Source organism: Megascapheus bottae, chromosome 9 (assembly GCF_031878675.1).
Source record: "Megascapheus bottae isolate mThoBot1 chromosome 9, mThoBot2.hap1, whole genome shotgun sequence".
NCBI lineage: Eukaryota > Metazoa > Chordata > Mammalia > Rodentia > Geomyidae > Megascapheus > Megascapheus bottae.
In genome coordinates, this window is record NC_143517.1 from 4,462,107 (window position 1) to 4,486,084 (window position 23,978).

The 23,978-nt window shown below is 37.0% G+C and overlaps 1 protein-coding gene and 1 pseudogene across 3 annotated transcripts in view; one reads left to right on the plus strand and one right to left on the minus strand.

Annotated features, from left to right (window-relative positions):
* The window catches only part of Pcmtd1 (protein-L-isoaspartate (D-aspartate) O-methyltransferase domain containing 1), an 83,019-nt gene that overhangs the window by 22,437 nt on the left and 36,604 nt on the right, over positions 1-23,978 (minus strand). For 2 of the 3 annotated variants that reach the window (XM_090338808.1, XM_090338809.1), the window contains one exon: positions 8,683-8,785. In XM_090338808.1, coding sequence (XP_090194934.1) covers positions 8,683-8,785 — 103 coding nt within the window. Of the gene's footprint in view, positions 1-799; positions 975-8,682; positions 8,786-23,978 lie in introns of those variants that run through there. The other variant, XM_090338810.1, reaches the window with a different exon arrangement.
* On the plus strand, positions 20,527-20,783 carry LOC150058704 (dolichyl-diphosphooligosaccharide--protein glycosyltransferase subunit TMEM258 pseudogene; annotated as a pseudogene).

Consider the following 23,978-nt stretch of genomic DNA (forward strand, 5'->3'; position numbering starts at 1 on the left):
CTGAGATCTGAGGACTGAAGTTCAAAGTCAGCTCAGGCAGGAAAAGGCCAAGAGACTCTTATTTCTAATTAATTACTGAATTCCAGAAGTGGAGAGCATTAGCCTTAAGCAAAAAAGTTCAGGGTCAGAACCCAGGCCCCAAGTTCAAGCCCCAGTATCTACACAGAAAGGAGAAAGACGGAGAAGGAGGGGAAAAGGAAACTTTTTTCTTCCTTAGGTTTTGAGTATCTTGAGTCTCTATAATCCTTTGAGTATCTTGACTAACTTTCTACAATCCTACAAATAAAAGACATTTTCAACCACAATTTCAAATACTTTTTTTAATAATCTGTAAGACCATAGCATTAACCAGAAAGTCTTTTTATAAAATGATACTATGTTTATAAAATTAAATGGGTAAATCAAGTAAAAAATAGTAAAAAGTCTATATTTCTTTTTTCACATAAACCATACATTAAATGAACCCTGACGACAAAAAAAGATCTTTAAAAAATATCAAAATTGTAACATGTTCTGAATTTTTCATGCGTTCTCTCCCCAGCTTTTGTACTGTTTGTAAGTAAAAATGAAAATTAGCAAGCATTTCTGTTAGAATAATCCCCCCCAATCCAATCCTGAAATATGTACAGAGACCAATCATCTATTGATTTCAACCTGGCAAAACAATTACTATAAATTTTTAAGAGGCATATGCAGATATATTCTTACTATAAAACGCACATTGAAAAATCACAGAGCACATAGACATCTTGGTTAAAACATGAACACTTGCTCAAAGACCAGGACTCTAAGCACTTACCTTCGCAGTTTTCTTTATAGGTGTTATGTTGGACTATCTTCATCTCGAGATGGACAGATGATTTCTTTCACAACTTGCCCATATAATTCTTTTGATAAGCTGCTAGGAGATCAGGGTGACCTAGCCTTGCCCTGTAGCTTCCCTCTTAGACGGATAGTCTAGGTCTAGGAGCTGACTGAGAGTAGAAAAAACAACATTCCCCTTCAATACACTGTGAAGTGGGGGCTAACAATTTGCACACCTAGTTTATCAGGTGCCACAGGAAAACTGTCATTGAAATTTTAGACAATTATTCCAATGGAATAAAGAATTTCAAGGACATGGAGGAAAAAATCCTACCTTATCCATAACAACCTGCCAAATCACAAAAGCTTCTCTTTAAAAAAATTATGTATTTAAAATATATAAATATATATTTGTACTATAACTATTTTGTTTAAACAACACAAAATGTCATATCTTTTCTTTAGGGGAAAAAAACCAAGGGAAATGTTGAACTCTTGATCTCCAAGTGCTTATAATAAAAAGACTTTACCTTTTCAAGTGTTTTCCCTTCCAACTGTATCAAATGCATCTCAGAATAATTCAAACATTATTCAAAGCAGTTTTGAGAGTAAATACAGTGATTCTTCATGTAATAAAACATTAGAGAAATTGTTGGATCTAAAACAATCTCTAACTATAAATAAGGAAATGTGATGGGTAAGCCATATGCCAGTAAGCCTTTGTATGTTTTAATAACTTCCTCTCTTAAATGTGTTTATAAGAATTGCATTTTCCCAGGCCGTTTCTAATGAATGTTAATATACATTAACTGACAGGTCTGGTGATTACTTTTCAAGATTGTCAATCCCAATATTTGAATGTTTGTCATGATTTTTAAATGTGTTTATGAGCTGGAAGTATGGGTCTATGGTTGAACTTCATGTCTCATAGTGAGGCACTGGGTCCACTCACCAGCATTGCCAAAACAAACAAAAACAGAACAGAACAACAACATCAACAAAAAAGTGGCTCAGACACTTGAGGATCATGGTTCGAAGCCAGTTAGGTAAGGAAAAGTCCATAGACTTAAAATCCAGAAGGGGTGAAGTTGTAGCTCAAATGGTAGAGCACCAGCATTGAGTGAAAAAGCTAAGGGACAGGGTCCAGGACCTGAGTTCAAATCCCAGTACCATAATACACATACAAAAAAATCTGTTCATCATGGGCTGGGAGTTTGGCCTAGTGGTAGAGTGCTTGCCTTGCATGCACAAAGGCCCGGGTCAATTCCTCAGTACCACATATATAGAAAAAAACTGGAAGTGGTGCTGAGGCTCAAGTGGTAGAGCTCTGGGCTCAGACCCTGAGCTCAAGCCCAGGACTGGCAAAAAAAAAGAAATCTGTTCATCACATGTACTAAATTTTATAATACTACTTCTAACTATTATGGTCAAAACATACAAATTGCTGAGAACTATTGTGAAATAATATAGAATGTATAATAAAACATATCCAGTAAAACTAAGTTTTAGAAATACTCTGATGACAAAAGTTGATGAAATATAGAAGCATTTAACTTTCAGATGGAGATCACATGAGGAAAATAAACCCACAACCTAACCAGGTACCAGTAGGAGGCTGAGATCTGAGGATCGTGGTTTGAAACCAGTCCACCCATGGGCAGGAAAGTCCATGAAACTCTTACCTCCAATTAACCACAAGAAAACCAAAAGTAGCCCTGTGGTTCTAAGTGGTAGAGCTCACCAGGCACTGGCCCAGAGTTTAAGCCCCACAACCAACAACATCAACAAAAAGTAATAGAGCTCTAGGGGCCGGGAGTTTGGCCTAGTGGTTAAAGTGCTTGCCTAGCATGCATGAAGACCCAGGTTCGATTCCTCAGTACCACATACATAGAAAAAAGCCGGAAGTGGTGCTGAGGCTCAAGTGGTAGAGCTCTAGCCTTGAGAAAGTCCAAGGACAGTGCTCAGGCCCTGAGCTCAAGCCCAGGACTGGCAAAAAAAAAAAAAAAAAAAGTAATAGAGCTCTAGACTTGAATAAAACAAAAACAAAACAAAAAAACAAAACCCAAGATCTGAGTTCAAGCCCCAAAACCAACAACTACATACATATGTATGTACCAAATGAGTACACACATGTAGTTACAAATAAATGTTTTTTTCTATTTACAAACTTATTTCCCAAATATTCACAGAGTAAACATTTATCATTCAGGTTCAATTTAAAAGCTATATATTGCTGGAGAGATTATTTTGTTTACTTACATGTACACACAATACATACGAGCTGGGCATCTCAATATCCTTATACTCTCACAAAATCCCTCAAAACCCTTAGCAAGGGCAGAGAGTATGGCCTGGTAAAGTGCTTGCATAGCATGCACGAAGACCTGGGTTTGATTCCTTGGTACCACAATCATAGGAAATGCCTGAAGTAGTGCTGTGGCTCAAATGGTAGAGCATTAGCCTTGAGAAAACCAAGAACAGTGCTTGGGCCCTGAATTTAAGCCCCAGGACTGACACCAGAAAAAAAAAAAAAAAAAAAAAAAACCTCAGCAAATAAGCTCCATAAACCCATAAACATGTTTAAACCAGAATTAGCCTTATAAAATGATGTTTTAAATCTTATTTGTGAAGAATTTTAGCTTGGCTAGGTATTCAGAAAGCTGAGATCTTAGGATCAAGGTTCAAAGCCAGCCCAGGCACAAAAGCCCATGAGACTCTTATCTCTGATTAACCACCAGAAAACCGGATGTGGTGGTGAGGCTCAAAGTGGTGGAACACTAGCTTTGAGCTGAAGAGCTGAGGGATAGCCCAGGCCCAGAGTTCAAGCCCTACCACCGAAGGGTGAAAAGAAAAAGAATTTTAGCTTGCTTTTGGTTTTGTGTCTACAAGTTAAATGTGCTTGGAGCAGCGGTCCATATCCACTCACTTCCTGGGTGACTACACTACAAAGGTTGCATCAAGTGTGCAATCATTTAGCCCAAGAAGCTTCTAAGACTTGGCCAAATGCAGAAAACACTGCCAATGTTTTAGAAAAGCACTCGAAATCAGAGGAGTTTTATAAAGGGAAATTTCAGTTAATTCTGAATCACAAGTCTCAGATATAATTCATAAACAAACTCTACCTTTTTCCATTTCCAAGTATAGTAAATTCAGAGCAGCCACTCTAAGTTACTTAATTTGCTGATATAGAACTAAGAAAACTGACAAGAACCTACATGATAAAGGTTATTTTAACGAGAAGAAAACACTACTTTTTAGACAAATGACCCAAACTGTACACAAAAACATATTCAACGGTCAGGTTACATGATGCTTAGTGTATGGATTCCTCACCACCATTATTTTTTAAGAGGGTTCACTCTGGTCTCCAACATATGTTAAGGAAACGTTTATGTGCAGTTTAACTATGTCAGTACCTTTCATCTAAACCCGAAGAATAAATAAAATCAGAAGAATGGTAGGCTTGGCTGGGAGCATGGCCTGGTGGGAGAGTGCTTGCCTAGCCCTGGGTTCAATTCCTTGGTACCACATATGCAGAAAAGGTTGGAAATAGTATTGCAGAGAAGCCCATGCCTTGAGAAAGCTCAAGGACAGGGCCCAGAGTTCAAGCCCCAGGACTGGCCAAAAAAAAAAAAGACTGTACACTTTACTGACTTACTCTTCTATCTTAAATCCAATAAAAGATAATGTGATATTAATAACTATACAACTAGCAACTCATTTTCCTCAGCTACTTAAATATAATTAAACTGCTTAGAAGGGGATTTTTTTTATATTTTACACAAGTTTTTTCACTTTTCATGGAAAACTAAAGAAATTATCAAAGTCTAATTGTAGCAAAGTGGAAGTAGCTCATGTCTGTCATCTTAGGTACTAGGAATGTGAAAACTGATAGGATCAGCCTGAACAAACTGTTAAGGAGACTCTAATAGCTGTGTTTGATAGTGTACACCTATCATGCAAGGCACAGAAAGCATAAATAGAACTGAGGTTCAGTCCGGCCTAGGAAAAACAGGTCTGGGGAGTAGATCAAGTGGCAGAGTACTTGCTTAACAAGCATGAGGTCTGGTCTTGAGTTAAATCCCACTAATGTCAAAAATGTCAAAGTAAACAAAAATGTAAAAACTAAATATGAAATGTAAATAATGAAACATAAGAATGACAGGAAGAAAAAAATAGCACCTTTATAATTTCAATTACCAAAAACAATTAACTTAGATTGCTTAACTTCAAACTACTCGTTACTTTGTACAAGATTAAACAATTTACCAATACATCCTATTCTTTATATACAGAACCTACTCATAAATAAACTAAAAAACATAACAGTAATAGTTCAGACCACTCCCTGAAAATTAGAATAATAAAACTTCCTCAATTGTATTTTTCAGACTGGTTTATTAATATAAGATTGTTTCAAAAATAAGTTTTTGGGCCAGGAGAGTAGCTTAGTGGTAGAGTGCTTGCCTCACATGCATGATGCCCTGGGTTTGATTCCCTCTATAGCAAAAAAACAACAACAACAAAAAAGTGGCACTCGGGCTCAAGTGGCAGAGCATTAGCCTTGAGTAAAATGTGTCCAAGGACAGTGCCTAAACCCTGAGGTCAAGCCCCAGGATTGGCAAAGGAAAAAAAAATGTTGTTAAGGGGCTGGGAGCATGGCCTAATGGTAGTGTGCTCACCTAGCATGAATGAAGCCCTGGGTTCAACTCCCCAGAACCACATACACAGAAAAAGCCAGAAGTGGCACTGTGGGTCAAGTGGCAGAGCATTAGCCTTGAGCAAAATGTGTCTAAGAACAGTGCCCAGGCTCTGAATTCAAGCCTGGCAAAAAAATAATAAGTTGTTAATACTTCAGAAGTTGTTAGAAGGTCTGATCAAATAATGTAACTAAAGTAACAAGATCATTAAAAATTACGAATATCAGTCACACCATTGCATTTTATGAATTATTGCCTCAGGAAAAAAAATCTAGATGCTATGGCAAATTTAACCCCAGAAATAAAAATACAGTAAATTTACTCATTTTACAATTATATAAAGCCAATTATTAGTAAATATTAAATTATACAAAGTGAGAGGCTTTAACATATTTCTGTACATAATGAATTTTTATCCTATTTTCCCTCTTATTTTTGATAAAATAAATGTAGTTTTAAAGTTATCTGTGTTGTAATATTTAAATTACATTTAAAAGTTCTTCAAATCATTATATATTTTATTGTGTTCGAGAACTACACTTATTTATCAGCAATCAACTTGAATAGCTGTTTCAACCATTAAAGGTTATACTCGAATGTGTTCTGCCTACTTTATGACCTAAAATTGAATTGTCTGTTTCTTTAACTATTAAAACATGAAATGCAGAAGCAACTACAATACAACACTTTACAGTAAATCTTAAAGCATTTGATTCTATCAGTATTCTTTTATATTTTCAAGGTTCAAATGTACTCAAAAGCCTTTATGTACATTTTAAATGTCAACATCAAAGAACATTTTACAGAAACTCAATGAATTCAACAAATTTCTGAAGACTATATAAGACACAATGATGTACCATGCTAGTAACTGTCAGAGAAATTATAATACAAAAAGCTACTAAAGTGAATTCAAATTGCATATCAAATTAACTTGAGCTAAAAACGTTTGTGTTTTTCCTGGCAATAAAATATGAATCTAGCCTGGTGTGGTGGCTCATGCCTGTGATCCTAGCTACTCAGAAGTCTGAGATCTGAAGACCAAGGTTCAAAGCCAGCCTGGGTCACTAAAGAATGTGAGACTCTTATTTTCAATTAACCACTAGAAAACAGGAAATGAGTTGTGGCTCAAGGGGTAGAGTGGTAGCCTTGAGCTGAAGAGCTCAGGGACAGCACCCAGCCCACAACCCACCAAAATATATGTGTGCGTGTGTGTATATATACATATGTGTGTGTATATATGTATATATGAATCTATACAGTAAGCAACTGAAGTTGATTGAAAATTTCAGTTAAATATTTTTTATAAAGACAGCTATAAACTGTATATAAAGGAAACTGATACACAAATTGATGCTAAAAGTTTAAGGGGCTTACTTAAACCTAATGAATTAATTATGGAAAAATATAAAAATCAACTTAACTACTCAGAAAGCTGAACCGGGAGGACTGCAATTAGGAGTCAGTCTATGCAGGTAAGTCTATGTGACTCCATCTCCATTTAACCAGCAAAATGTCAGATTGGAGGCATGGCTCAAGTAGGAGACACAAACGAGAACAAAATCTGGGCAAGACAGTATGGCCCTGAATGCAAGCCCCAGTACTAATACAAAAATAAGAAATAAGAGTCGGGAGTGTGGCCTAGTGACGATGCTTGCCTAGCTTGCACAAACCATGAATAAAGCTCTGGGTTCGATTCCTCAGAACCACATACACAGAAAAAGCCAGAAGTGGTGCTGTTGCTCAAGTGATAGAGTGCTAGCCTTGAGATAGCCCAAGGACAGTGCCCAGGCCATGAGTTTTACCCCCCAAGACTGGCAAAAAATAAAAGCATTTGCCAACTCTTAAGTTTGTTAGTAACCCAATTAAAATTGCATTTATGCAGGTACAAATTCTCATGTTGGCTCTAAATATTATTGTAGAACGCTGTAGGATATGTTTTCTGTTCTTCATCTGCTTCCAGTGCTACCCACCAGAGAACAGATCCAATACTGCAATAGCAGAGAGAAAGTGAAATAAAAGTGCAAACTGAAGGAGGAAGAGGAGCATATCAAGGAAAAAGAAAACATGCTCCCCTAAAGAAAATCACAGTTCTCTCTTGACACCCTCAGGCCATAGCCTAGATGTTAATTTCTTACACAGATAATCATGGCCAGCGAAGAAGAGGGAAGGGAAACCCAAATGCTTCTGCAATTAAAACTGGTTACATAAAGTGATTGATTGCTCTTCTAAGGCCATGTTTCTTGTCTTTGAAAGGGCTATGAAAATATGACTATCTACACAGAAAAACAAAAGATGTTCAACTGATTTAATTTTAGTTTTGTGACTTTAGTCCTTGTTCCATGGTATTATCAAGGTAGAATTTTAGTGGATTACCTAATTTATGAACTATCTTTTCTAGGCCAAGACCAAAGTAATATTGCTCATAAGGAGAAGTACGTGCTCAAAGCTTTATCATTTTGTAAACATAATCCCAGATAAGGTATACCTATATATTCCTGTATTTCTTTTTTCTTTTTTTGGTGGGTCATGGCACTTGAACTCTGGGCCTGGGCACTGTCCCTGAGCTCTTCAGCTCAAGGCTACCAACCTACCCCTTGAGCCACAGCATCACTTCCTGTTTTCTAGTTCTAATTGGAGATAAGAGTCTCACATTTAGTGCCTGGGCTGGCTTTGAACTGCAATCCTCAGATCTCAGCCTCCTCAGTAGCTAGGATTACAGGCATGAGCTACCTCGCTCGGCGGTGCCCATGTATTTCTATGATAGTTTCTTCTGGATAATGTACAAAGTAACTGAATATTTTAAAGTTATTTATATGCTGACATACAAATTGTGGTACAAATAAAGAGAATGGAACTTATTACCCCAAATCTTTTAAACTAGTTCTAAAGAATACTATGCTTGTGATCATGATCTTTGTTTTACCTTGAGAAAAGAAAACATATGAATGAAACATTATTAATAACGTGATAGTAGCAAACTACTACCAAATAAAGGTTATTCATTTATAATTAGCTGCAGAGTTGCATGGAATAAAAACAGTAGCAGATAGTAGGTCTCTTTTTTCTCATTTTTTGGCATATGGATTTTTCCAATTGAGTAAATCAATTAATAAATTAAGTATTCAGGAACAGACATATTGCTCATTATCTATTAACTACAGATATGAATACTTACTTATCAAAGCTATCACTATTTTTGATGAAACTCTCCAGCTTTTCCTTGGCATATTCCACCACATCTGAATGAAGCTCAATCCCATGATTTATTCCAAAAGGACCTGTAATTGTAGTAGCATTTTTATAAAAAACATTAATAATATGCCCTTATAGGAACTTACCTAATTTCTGATCATAATCTAACACAGGAACATTGAAGAAGGCAAATACCTGAGAACCACAGACTTTAAAGTTGAATAACCTATTTATATTTCTTTAATGTTAACAAAGAAAAAATTGGGAAAGATAGTAGAGAACGGAAGAGGAGACACTGATCAAGGTGCAATGTACTCCTAATGTGATTTATAGAACTGAAATGCCTTTATATAACTACTTATTTTTTTTTTTTCTGTCCAAAAAGGTACTATTGTTTATAACCCTTCTCCAAAGGACTCTTTTCCTGAAAGGATACTATTGCTAAACTTCATGTAGAATCACATCTACATAATCTGCATGGTTTAAGTTCATTATCATTATTTTATTTTTTTTTAGCATTTACTTTCAAAATGTTTTTTCTTCTGTGCTGGTCCTAGAGCTTGAACTCAGGGCTTGAGTGCTGTCCCCAAAATTATATTGGATTTTTTTTTGTCTTTTTTGAAAGGGATCATCATTTTATTCATGTGGGCCTGGAAGAGAAAAGAAATCCACTTGTCCAGGGAAAGAAAACCAGTAGGTAGAAAATAAAGACTAAGAGCCAAAGTCTCCTGACTCCTAGTACAGTGTTCATTTTACTGGAGAAAGCACTTTTCACTCACTTTTGTCCATGAAGGGATTGCAATCTGTGGTCTCTGGGGTTTGAGACTGCAGACAGTATCTGTCATGACCATTCCTACCTGGCCCAGTGGATTTTTTTTTGGGGGGGGGGGGATGTTCAGCTTTTTTTTTTCCAAAATTATGTTTTTGCACAAGGCTGATGTTCTGCCACTTGACTATAGCTCCACTTCCAGAAGAATCTCATATCTGAGCCGGCTGCAAACCCTGATACTCACATTTCTGCCTCCAGAGTATCTAGGATTACTGATGAGAGCCACCAGTCCTTGGCAAAATTTGGTAAGTCTAGGAGCCGGAACAATAGACTGACATCTTAAAAGCATTCAGACTTCAGACAGGTAAGAGTAAATTCCTTTATGGCCAAGACCATGTTCTGTGTATTTGGAGCTCTCCATGTCCAGCAGAATGTGGTCACTAAACACTGACTGCACAACAAGAGCTCAGCATTCATCTTTTTCACATGGTGTTTATTTTATGTAAGGTCAGGGACAGAATGCCCTTCAAGACAAGGGAGAGTTTTCTCAGCTCCCTTCCCAACCACCAGCTGATTTTGGCATTTTCCCCACCTTGGCACCAGCTCACTGAGAATATAAGACCTCACCATATCCTAAGGCAAATTACTGTTAATACTGTTTGTTCGGGATACACATTAAAGTAACACACCAGTATATCTAGTTTCACCAGACTCCTTTTAAGCTTCTGCAACTGAGCCAAGCAGATTTACTACTTAACATTTATAGCTTGGTCTCTGCAGTGTTTTCCATACCTTTAAAAAATACATAACAAAAGGTATTTTTAACTAAATGCTATTGAAGATTTAATGTATACTGGAGTTGTTTCTACTAATCACAAAGTACTTTAGCAAATTAAATGATCATATTTACATATTCAAAGACCAAAGTAAAATTAGTGATTTAGGAAATACGAAACTAAAATATTTTAAAATGTGCAGGTACAATCTTTGGCCCAAAATCAGATAAGCAAAATGGTTTAACCTGTTATATAGTGCCCTTATAGTCTATATGGTTCAAGATATTTTTAGCTGATTTTCCTTGAAAAATGTATTAAAATACGAGAATTACACACAAAAAAGTACTTGATTCAGAAAATCACACAAATTAGCTTTCTTTAAAATGTATCTACAGCTCTATAAATGAGTTGATTGAAGCAATCTCAAATGGTTGCTTCTTCATTTATTAAACTGATAAGCCTTCACCCAAAAACTGGAACAATACAGAATTGTTTAACACCCCATTGCTATAGGTTAAAAAAAATGAAATTTCAAATTTGTTTAAGTACCAAAACACACTTACAAATGCACACTTTGTTCTTCTTTTCCCTCAGAGCTGAAGACCAAACACTGGGACTTGCACTTACTAGGGAAGTGGTGTTTCACTAAGTTAAATCCCCAACTTCTAAACCCATATTTTAACACAGTATTGAAGTGAATATTTGGGGGAACTTGAATTATATAAGGGTCAAAAGAAACAAAGGAAACAAAGTTTTCCACATCGAAACAAATTCATATTAAACTACAATTACTTACACAGTAACAGTGTTAACAGTGACACAATATAAAAAAAAAGTTTCATAAAATGAATCTTTTTAACCTTTTTGAGTTTACCCATTGAACATAAAATGTAACAGACATATTTATTTTCATTATCCATTTAGAATTTGGTCAACTACCCAGCCCTTTTTTTTTTTTTTTTTTTTTGGTCAGTCATGGAGCTTGGACTCTGAGCTCTTCAGCTCAAGGCTACCGCCCTATCCCTTGAGCCACAAGGCCACTTCCGGTTTTCTAGCGGTTAATTGGAGATAATAGTCTCACTGTCTTTAGTGCCCAGGCTGGCTATGAACCAAGATCCTCAGATCTCAGCCTCCTGAGTAGCTAGGATTACAGGTATAAGCTACCATGCCCAGCACAGCCATTTAATGAAAGAGTTGCACAGATAAAAGATCAATAAAAATGGTCAATGTTGTTTCTATCAAGCCCAAATGCATAAACTAAGAATCTGAAAATAAAGGTACATATCCATATTAGCAGTAGCAGTAGCAATCTGAATCTTGGAGCTCTATTTCAAGAATTACCATTCTTTACCTGCTTTGTGCTTATTCTGTAAAATCAGAGCTTAAAATTTAGAAATAAGGTTTAAAAGTTTAAAAAAATTTTCCCATAACTTGTTTTTCACATCACCTTGATACAAAAATGGCTAACAGGAAAAATAAAAATTTCATGACTGTGACCCAAGTACTCAGGATGGTAAGGCAGAAGATCTGAAATTTATCCATGGACTACACAGCAAGATGATCACTCAAAACTTTTCTTTCTTCAAAAGGCTTGTGAAACATTATTAATATCTAGTGTAACACCACTTGTTTTTTAAGTGTATGTAATAGTTTTACTCTAAATGGGGTTCTATATATCATTATTTAATAACTTGCTCATTAAAATATTGAAGAGAACTAAGAAGTGAAATATAATAAAAGGCAGAATTTAAACAGCAATGTCACTAATATCTCATTTATTTAGCATATGCAACTAGAATACATGAAATACACCATAAAATATGGTGCAATGGTTATTATTACAACTCATATCTGACATCTGAATAATTAAAATAGAACAGGAAAATAAGACAGAAAAAAGAAACGTACAGATCTAATTCTGAGAAGTCCTTTCTAAATGATTTTTAAAACATTTTTACTATTATTATACACTGTCAAAGTGTTTTATATAACTTTTACAATGATATTACCAGGTTAAATGAAGTAGAAATTTGATTTTATGTTCAACACATTTCCAGTATCACCTTCTATTCACCAATGAAGACTTTTTTTTTTTTTTTTTTTGCCAGTCCTGGGCTTGAGCTCAGGGCCTGAGCACTGTCCTTGGATTTTCTCAAGGCTAGAGCTCTACCACTTGAGCCTCAGCACCACTTCCGGCTTTTTTCTATGTATGTGGTACCGAGGAATCGAACCCGGGTCTTCATGCATGCTAGGCAAGCACTTTAACCACTAGGCCAAACTCCCGGTCCCTGAAGACTTTTTTATTACATAATAGAGCTTTATTTATTTACTTTTGCCAGTCCTGGGGCCTGAGCACTGTCCTTGGGCCTTCTCAAGGATAGGGCTCCAGCTTCTTTTATATGTGTGTGGTACTGAGGAATTGAACTCAGGTTGTGGTGCATGCTAGGCAAGCATTCTACCACTAGGCCAAATTCCTGACCCAGAGCTTAATTCTTCTACCACATTTTTTTGTGGGGGGAGCTGGGGAGTTGGTAGGATTTGAACTCTTGGCCTGGGCACTGTTCCTGAGCTCTTCAGCTCAAGGTTACTGCTTGACCCCTTAAGCCACAGTGCCACTTCTTAATTAATTGGCATAAGGAGTCTGGGACTTTTTAGTGCCCAAACTGGCTTTGAACCTCAATCCTCAGACCTCAGCCTCCTGAGTTGCTAGGATTACAGCCATAAGCCACCGCACCCAGCTTCAAATATTTTTAAAAAAAGGAAGTGCTGGCAATTAGCCACAACCTTTAATGGGTAAATATTAATAAGAAAATAGAAGCATATACATGTCAGTTTGTTAAAAATTATTCAAATTACTAAATTATACATACTCTATACAATTATTCTTATATTCTATACACTATTAACAATTTTTCTGTTTATGTCAGTACTGAAATTAAAATTGTTATTATCTTTTTTTTCCTCAAGCCTAGCACTCTACCACTTGAACCACAGCTCCACTTTTGGCTTTGGGGTGGTTAACTGGAGGGAAGAGTCTCACAGACTTTCTTGCCTGGTCTGGCTTCAAACTATGATCTTCAGATCTCAACTTACTAAGTAGCTGGGATTATTATAGGTGCCAATCACTGGCTTTGAAATTATTTTAAAGCTGGCAAAGAAAAAAAAACTATTCTTACCAGTACCAAACATAACAAAATTCCAATATATCAAATCTAGAGACTTTATATTTTGGAGTAATTGGGTCTAGTTTCTTCCCTATTTACTCAACAATCAAATCAAAACTACCATAAAGGTCAATAACAGATTCAGTTGTAAATTGGCCATACAATTTACATGCACAGTTGCAATATAACTGAACTGTTCATTTAAAGTACATCAACTTTATGGAATATCCAATAATATCCAACAGTCTTCCAAGTAGTACCGATGACAGAAAACGTCCTGAGACAAAGAAAACCTGCTTCATGGTGTACTTGAATGAGGCTAACTATGTATTTAGTATGACACAACAATAGGTACATTTTATAATATATAGCTACCATAATTCAAAAGACAAATATAATCCAAGATCTACCATTTCAGTTTAGGAGTCTAAGGACAGAGTACTAAGATGTGTAAGTAGATTAAAGGTTTAAAGTGAGATGTTCGGAGATTCCCAATCCTATTTCTACCTTTTAACTAGTATTATCTAAGACTGATCAGTTAATATCTGAACAGTGTTTCTTGCTATAAAATGGATCCCTAGGAAGCACAAATATATAAAAGTTCTTCATACACTACAAAGTATAGGAAAAATATACAGTTGTGAGAAATCATGATTATAGGGCTAGGAATATGGCTTAATGGGAGAGTGCTTGCCTAGCATACATGAGACTATGGGTCCAAATATTCAGTATCACATTAAACAGAAAAAAACAAAAGTGGGTCTGTGTTCAAGTGGTAGAATACTATCCAAGATGCTAAAGGACAGTCAGACCCTGTGGTCTAGCCCCAGGACTGGCAAAAAAAAAAAAAAAGGAAGGAAGGAAGGAAGGAATCAATCAATCATAATTACAGGCTGGATTGTGGTAGTACCATGCCTGTATTCCTAGCTACTCAAGAAGAAGCTGCGTTTTAAGGATAGCAGTTCTAAGATAGCCCAGACAGAAAAGTCTGTGCTACTTTATCTGATTAATCACTGATAAGCAGGTGTAGAGTCAAGGCTCAAATGGCTGGGTAAAAACTCTAAAGGACAGTGTCAAGGTTCTGAGCTCTAGCTTTAGGATCACACAATAGTACATCAGAACTGGTTGTTTAATTATAGAAACAAGATCAAAACCTACATAAAGTTGTTCTCAATTATTACTGAATTTCTGAATTTCTAGACTCAATTTTATTCAAATAAAACCATCAATGCCTGGGTCTTACTGAAGATAGGCTACAGGGAATCTATGGGATTAGCCTAGAGTCAGGCAGAAAGTCACAACCTCCAATTGGAATCACAAAATAACACATCATGTATGTATATACAAAGCTCAATCTAAGTGGCTTTTTTTTTTTTTTTTTGCCAGTTCTGGGGCTTGAAATCAGGGCCTGAGCTGTGTGTATGTGTTACAAAGGAATAGAGCCCAGGGCTTCATGCATGCTAGAAATGCATTCTACCCATTAGGCCACATTTCCAGCCCCATCTAAGTGACTTTTAAAAGCTGTTTTGCAATATCCAAATCTCTATTCTCATCAGAAAAAAAAAAAAATTGATGGACTCTCTATGTAAGCATTTTAGCTAATCCTAAATATTTACCACAAGGGGGAGTAAGTGAATCATTTATTTAGTTTCTATGAGATTAGAACAAAGTCAACGGTATTAAAATATATGTATAAAAGCAGCTTTTAGCAGGGTGGCAATGGCTCATGACTGTAATCCTATCTACTCAGGAGGCCAAGATCTGAGAATAACAATTTAAAGCCAGCTCTGTCAGGAAAGTCTATGAGATTCTTATCTCCTATTAACCACCAAAAAGCAAAAAGCAGAGCTGTAGCTCCTGTGGCAGAATGCTAGTCTTGAGCAAAACAGCTCAGGGACAGAGCCTAGGACCTGAATTCATACCACAGAAATAATACAAACTAACAAGAACATCTGCTATCAACTACAAATATTCATGGCTAGCAATGGGTAAAAAGCAGATAAGAATTTTACTTGGTCTTTTTTTTCCCACAAATAATCCAAATATTTCACAGTATAAGGAAGAGACATTTTAAAAACAAAAGTAGATAAAGGGGAGAAAAAGAAATCAGCAAAGGGTTAAGTATTCACTTACTGGGTTTCAGAGAAAATGCCCCAAATGTGTTGCCACTTACTAAAATATATTTCATTTCTTATGGTTTGTCACATTCTATGTAACAAAGAACAAAGCAATTAAAGATTAAACTATCAGGTTCTGTATGAAGGTACACACCAATAAAGGTAGTACACAGCTACTCAGAAGGCAGCAAGAGCAGAATGCAGGTTCTGAGACCAATCAATGTAAAAGCAGACTTTATTTTCAAAACCAAAACTAAAGCAAATAGGGGTATGGATATGGCTGTATAGAGTGCTTGCCTAGAAAATGTGCGCCCTGTGTTCAAAACTACTTAAGTCTTTAAAAATGGCCCTATGAAACATGTCTTAACATTTACCAAATACAAGTTATAATACATCAGGACCCTACACACATATTCCTTTAAAGATATCTAAGTGTGACTTCCTTTTACTATACATAAATCTCAAAACTATGTTTACATAGGCTATGAAAATAGTGGTTTTAAACAGCGACAGAGAGGGTAATGGGTACCAAGACATGTGAGAGGGTATCAATGTATGTGAATTAATGCACCTTCTATCTGGCAAATATCGTGTAACCCTTTTATTAATTACAATTTTAAAAAATTAAAAAGAAAACAGCAACAGAGAATGGATCCACAGCCTAAGAAAACTACCTGTCCAAATTGTCAAATATTAAGAAGTTTCACAACAATTAATTTCTCTACTCAAAGGCTGCTAATGTCCAGAGAAGTTTCTGACTATACCTCTTATATACACTGAAATGATATGTTTCTATCAAAACAAATTCAATAAAGTGAATAAAACTGTGTTCAATTATAATGTAGCCAAGAATAATTTTTAAATTTAATTGTTTAAGTGGCTTCAGATCTTGGTGTAAATTCTTTTTACTAAAATCTTTTTCCCAGAAAGTCATTTTAATTGGCTTTTATTTGAATGCATATTTTATTTTTGAAGTACCTAACGATAACCAGAGCAAGTATATTGATGGATTCATACTGGTGATAAAAATTTATTGAATTCCATGAAGAACAACCAATAAAAACAACAGTATCTTTTTATCTCTAGTTTACAAATATTATACACAATTTAAATGGTACGAAATTGTCCACATCCTCAGCAATTAGCATAGGATCTAAGAGAACAGAAAGCTTCTTTAAAGAAAAATCAGGTGTAGAACACTGGTGGCTCATGCCTGTAATCCCAGCTACTTCGAAGATTAGAATTGTAGTTCAAAGTCAGCCAGACAGAAAAGTCCATGACACTCATTTCCAATTAGGTCAAAAGTTAAGCTTTTTAGTTTTTTAACTGGAGATGTCTCATGGACTTTCCTGCTCTGTGGTAGAGCACCAGCCTTGAGCGAAAAAGCAAAAAGACAGCACTCAGGCCCTGTAGCATTAAAAGCAGAGGGTGGGGGCAGAGGAGGAGGAATGAGGGTGGTAAGGAGGGAAAGAGTTACAGTTCAATATTGGTAACAACACAATCTGACATTAGGGAATAAGGCATTCCACAGAAGCAAATCATATAAATAATGCATTCCATTACAAATTAATTCATTATCTTTAATTGCTTGCAAAAGAAAAAAAAACAAAACCTTGTAGAATGGGACAAATATTTTCCTTCCATTACTAAAGGAAGTTTGGCTTCAGAGCAATAATCAACTCAATAAACACCAGCCTAGTTAGTATTGTAAAAATCCAGGTGTCTTTGGGGCTCTGTAAATGAGTAAGTTAACCACAGAAGATGCAAGAATAGAAAAAAGGAAATTTCTAAGTTGTCTTTTGATAATTTTGAAGTTTTCTGCCCTTATGTATGTTACCTATTTTACATGATAAAATTAAAATGATCAGTGATCTAAGTTCTACCAAGCATTTTAGAAGAATGTACTGTTTCCAAATTAAAATATAAACATAAATACACAGACACACAAACACACATGATAAAGAGAGTTAAAAGTTGAAAGTGTTGTCTAGTGTAGAGAGAAAACTATTCAGTTGAGAACAAGACAGATTTTACACTCTCGTGTTCATTGGAGAAGAAATAGGAAAAAACATCAACTTGGTTTAAGTAACGAGATGGTGAATATGAAATCATGTTCAGAGCTTAAGAGACATTTACTGGACATAAAAATTCCATGACTTCTTTATACATGAAGGCTTGAAGACAAAAGAAAATTCCACTCTTCACTTCACAGTTAATGAAACTTCCAATAAAGCGAGGGAGGGAGGGAGGGAGGGAGGGAGGGAGGAAGGGAGGGAGGGAGGGAGGGAGGGAGGGAGGGAGGGAGGGAGGGGGAAGAAGGAGGAAAGGAAGGATTTGGAGATCTGACATCCAAAGAAAGAGTTAAAACCCAGGAAATAAAATTTTAGCAGTCAACCAGGTGCTGGTGGCTCGTGTCTATAATCCTAGCTACTCAGGAGGCTGAGATCTGAGGATCTCTGTTGAAAGCCAGCCTAGACAATAATGTCTGAGAATATTATCTCTGACTAAGCACCACCACCACCACCCCAAAAAAGTGGAGCTGTTGCTCAAGTGGTACAATGCTAGCCTAGACCAAAACAGCTCAGGAACCTTGCCCAGGCTCAGATTTCAAGTCCCAGAACTGGGGGAAAAGGGGAAGGGGAGGGAAGCAATTAGCAGGCTAATTGCTAGCAAGTTAAAGTTCACAGAATGGGAAAAGATCTTCATGAGCCATACAACAGACAAGGGCCACATTTCTAAAATATACCTACAGCTAAAAAATTGAAGCTCTCAAAAACAAATCCTCAAAGAAACAACCATCCCATTAAAGACATAAAGAGAATGGTCAATTGAAACATGAAGAAATGTTTGACATTTCTAGCCATATAAGACATGCTAATCAAAACAACTTTGAGATTCTACCTCACTCCAGTGAGAATGGCCATTATCAAAAAAAATCTAAAAACAACAGATACTGGCAGGGATGTGACCAAAAGGGAATACCACTACACTATTGGTGGGAATGTAAACTCATTCAACCACTCTGGAAAGCAGTATGGTGGTTCCTCATAGGACTAAACATATAGTTTCCCTATGATCCAGCAATTCCACTCCTGGGCATTTACCCAAATATCCATAAACAAGGACACACTAAAGCTACTAGCACAACCATGTTAATTGCATCATTATTTATCATAGAAAAGATATGGAACCCAGATGCCCCCCAAGTAGATGAATGGACCAAGAAGATGTGGTATTTATATACAAGGGAATTCTATGTTGCCATCAGAAAGAATGATAGTGCCCCATCTGTAAGGAAAAGAATGATAGTGCCCCATCTGTAAGGAAATGGAAAGACTTGGAAAAAATCATATTAAGTGAAGTAAGTCAGAACCAAAGAAACATAGGCTCCATGGTTACACTCATTTTAACAATTACTATACGTCTAGGATCACAAAAGCTCAAAAGCTATGTGCATATGGCCATATATGATGAGATTAAATGGAAAACAAGAGGTTTATCTTTGTGATTGTTGTTCTTTTACCCCCCCTTGGGTTTATCTCATATTGTTACTATATATGACTTTAAGACCTGGTATACTGTATATATGTTTATTTGAAATATGGAAAGGAAAGGGAAAACCAAGATGATTGGGAAGGAATGGGAAGGAAAATGGGAAAAAAAATGGGAAGGGATATCAATGTTCAAGAAGTAATGGGCCAGCAGTATGGCCTAGTGGTAAGAGTGCATGTCACATACACAGAAAAAGTCAGAAATGGTGCTATGATTCAAGTGGTAGAGAGCTAGCCATGAAGAAAGCTCAAGGACAGTGCCCAGGCCCTGAGTTCAAGCCTCAGGACTTCCCCCGACCCCCCCCAAAAAAAGGCCTCATACAGTGGCCTAGCTACTCAGGAGGCTGAAATCTGAGGATCACAATTCAAAGCCAGCCTAGGCACTAAAGATTGTGAAACTCTTATCTCCAATTAATCACTAGAAGTAGGGCTGTGGCTCATCAGTAGGGTGGTAGCCTTAAGCTGAGGAGCTCAGAGACAATGCCCAGGCCCAGAGTTGAAGCTCCATGAGCCACCATATGTAACTATAACACCTCTATACATCACCCTGAAATATAATACAATTTTTTTTTAATGAGCAGGCTCAAGAAGCCCTTTAGAGTACATTCAACCTCTGCCTTTATTTGAAGCACTCAATTCAAAATCAACCTAACCTAACCTAAAGAAAGTTAACACAGTAAAGACAATTCCAAAGGTATGAGCTCTAATATTGGCAGAGTCACAAACTCTTTCACACATACAACCAATTCAGAAAGGTTTAATAATTTTCTGAAGTAAACAGCTGGTTCTCATTTCTGGTAGACATGTTTTATAAAATATAGTAAACACTGGCTAGGCAACACAGGACCAGGTGTACATATAGACATCTCAGACTACAATTTTAAATCTGAGATACTCATCCTAGTAGAACCTAATTACTTTACAAAAGGGGGGGGGGGAAGCCCAATAAATTAATGACTTGCCTGAGGCAACCCCACAAACCAGCTCCAGATTTAAGATTCAAGCCCTGCTAAGTGAGCCCAGTTCAATGTGCTTCTTATTAACATCCTGGCTCCTTGCTTTTCCATCCTCTGTTCATCTCCACATAATTGTTGAGCCAAGGGCAAGCTTGGGCCCTGACTCCTTCCTTTAGACACACACAGAACAGGCAATTCAACTGTGTGTTCCTCTGCAAAGTCTGATAACTAAATCAAAAATATTATATTAATTTGGTAATTACAAATAAACTGAGTATGGAAATTCTCAGAGACAAAATTGGAAAATAGTAATAAAGAACAGTTATATTTTCTACAGAGATGATTCAGGATAGAGAGGTGATCTCAAAAATAAAAACTAAAATGCAGCCAGGTGCCAGTGGCTCATGCCTGTAATCCTACTCAGGATGCTGAGATCTGAGAATATGGTTCAAAACCAGCCTGGGAGGGACGATGCTTACACTGAAAAAGTCAAGATGGAGCTCAAGGCCATGAGCTGATACACAAACCCCATCAACCTGGCTGTCTTCCCCCATCTGACTGCGGTGCTTCTGGCCACTGGCATGTTCTTCATGGCCCCGTTCTTCATTTATGAGGTTACCTCCACCAAGTACACTTGGGACATCTACAAAAACTGAAATCCTTGGTGGCCTCACTTTTCATGGGCTTTGGTGTCCTCTTCCTCCTCCTCTGGGCTGGTATCTATGTATAAATCCCCACAGTAGTCACCAGATGGCATCACTGAATCCCCACTTTTTTTGTTTTTTGTTTTGTGCTATTGCTGGGTTTCACCTACTGTTTCCAATAAAAGCAGATGTGCAGGCTGGGCACAGTGGCTCACACCAGTAATCCTGGCTACTCAGGAGGCTGAGATCTGAGGATCAAGGTTCAAAGCCAACGCAGGCACAAGAGAACCTGAGACTCTTATCTCCAATTAAGCTCTAGAAAATGGGAAGAAGGGCATGGCTCAAGGGTAGGGCGGTAGGTTTGAGCTGAAGAGCTCAGGGATAGAGCCCAGGCCAACTCAAGCCACATGACCCACCAAAAAAAAAAGCAGATGTGCAGCAAAACACAGTGCAGCTTGGGCACTGGGCAGACAAATCCTTGAGACTCATCTCCAATTATCCACCAAAAGCTAGTGGAGCTGTGGTTCAAATGGTAGAGTATCAGCCTTGAGCTAAAAAGCCAACTAAGAACATGGAGGTCCTGAGTTCAAGCCCCCACTACTGATACAAAGAAAAAAACAAGAAAATGAAAACATAACAACAACAAAAGTCTAAACGATGCTTAACAAAGTTTCTAAAATAGTTTTACATCACTGAGAGGTTTCCAAAAACCTTATAAAATTCCTAAACTCTATATTAACTTTCTAATATTTATTTTGCTTTTTACTATTGTTACTGTACAATTAACACTAATATACATAAACTCTGAGACTGAGTGCTTGCCTCCCAGGCATGAAGCCCTGGGATAGATTCCTCAGTACTATATTCATGGAAAAAAGCTGGAAGTGATGGTGTGGCTCAACTGGTAGAGCTTTAACCTTGAGAAAGCTCAAGTACAGTGCCCAGCCCCTGAGCTCAAGCCCCAGGACTGGCAAAAAAAAAAAAACCCCAAAAACCCAGAATAATGGTAACAACTCAATACAGGTTAAAAGGATGGATAAGGACAGGAGTTTGGCCTAGTGGTAGAGCTTGCCTAGCCTGGATTCGATTCCTCAGTATCACATTCATAGAAAAAGCTAGAAGTGGCACAGTGGCTCAAGTGATAAAACTCTAGCCTTGAAAAAGCCCAAGGACACTGTTCAGGCCCTGAGCTCAAGCCCAGGACTGGGAGTGGAGGGGGGTGGGGGGAGATGGGTAAAAGATACAAGGTAGGGAGGTGAGGTTGAGAGGAAAGGGCAAGAATTAATCAAGATGAATTGTACTTATTAACTGACATGCTGTATGGCAACCGCTTCTTAAATATGTAATTTTTAAATGGTTGCAAGAAAACCTAACCAGAAGTGAAAAACAAAATAAAAAGCAGATTACATGAAGGGGCTTAAAAAAAGGATCCCAGTGATTTCCTAAGGTCATAGCCTAAACATATTTTCAAAATAAATTTGCTTAGAGCCCAATATGATATTACACATGAAGAACAGATGTTAAACATTTTCAAAAGAAAAAGACAAAAGTTTGTTTCTGTTTTTAAAGCAGAATAGAGAACAGAACGGAAAGGGGTGGAAGCCTAGGTGACTAAAGTGGTAGAGATCTGTCTAGAGAATTGAGACCCTAAATTCAATCTCCAGTACTGCAAGAAATTAAATCAATTTTAATAAATTCTTTAAAAAATATATTAGAGAGAGAGTGCACCTACTACTCAATAAGGATAAATTTTTTAAAAATTAATTGGAGATAAGAAACTCCTGGACTTTCTTGCCTGGTCTGGTTTTGAACTACAATCCTCAGGGCTGGGGGTTTGGCCTAGTGGTAGAGTGCTTGCCCAGCATGCACAAAGACCTGGGTTCAATTCCTCGGTACCACATACATAGAAAAAAAGCTGGAAGTGGTGCTGAGGCTCAAGTGGTAGAGCTCTAGCCTTGAGAAAGTCCAAGGACAGGGTTCATGCCCTGAGCTCAAGCCCAGGACTGGCAAAAAAAAAAAAAAAAAAAAAAAAACAACCTACAATCCTCAGATCTCACACACCCTCCTGAGTAGCTAGGATTACAGGCATGATCCACTAGTACCCAGCTAAAAGCCTATAATTTTTATAGCATGGGTTATATGAAGAAAATAAAAATCCCTAAGCAAAAAGAAACAGAATGGAAAACCACCCCTACCTGTATTAGACAGAGACTATCAAAGTAACTTATCCTCACAGTTCTAATATTTAATTTAATCCTGGGAAGTACAGGTAAAATAAGACTTTGTATTGTTTTCTTTTTCCTTTCTTTTTTTTTTTTTTGCCAGTCCTGGGGCTTGAACTTGGGGCCTGAACACTGTCGTTGAGCTTTTTTCCTCAAGGTTAGCCCTCTACCATTTGAGCCACAGCACCATGTCTGGCATTTTCTGTGTATGTGGTACCAAGGACTCAAACCCAAGGCTTTGTGCATGCTAGGCAAGCACTCTGGCCACCCTCCTTGGCCCAAGTGCAAGACTTTTCAGACATTTTTACCCTTAATTTTTCAAAAAAATTCGCATGAGAATGGAAAGACAGTACTAATCAAAGAAGAACAAATGAAGTACTAGATTCTTTGTGAAAATCTTTGTTCTGGGAAGACACCTAAAGAGAAATAAGCAATACATAATTTATTTTCAATTTGAAAGAATTCATTTTCATTTTGAAATTCAAAATGAGGTCTCACTGAGCCATGTTAGGATGTGATCCATTCTCCATATTCAGGGTAAAATTAAATTTATGGATGACTGCTTCAAGTGTAGATTTATCCAAAGAAAAATTATAACTGCCTCTTCTCTGATTAAGAATTAACTAATTATAACCCATCTTCTACATGTGTTTCTTCAGTAACAGAATTTCCCTTGGGAATCTTCCTTTCCTACATTATAACCAGAGATGCCCTACTCTCTCTCTGTTTCAGTCTAGATTAGTCCAACAAGTACAACTGATTATGTCCTCATTATCTCTAGTGAGTGCCTAGCATACTCATCTTAAGGCTGACCAGGGTGCTATCATTTCTTAATAGGAAAAGGACTTGTGTTAATGAAGTCACTATGAAGCACTTTACACATATAACTAGGTAATATATTCATAGTCCTTTGGTTCCAAATCATAATTGAATGGTGATTTCCATGGGTATCATCCCTCCTTACTTTTACTTAAAATACACATAAAACACAAATCAAAATGAATGGGGAGCAAGGGAAACAGATTAAGTTTCCTCAGAAACTTGGATTCAGTATTACCTATAATCATAGTTTTAGAGATT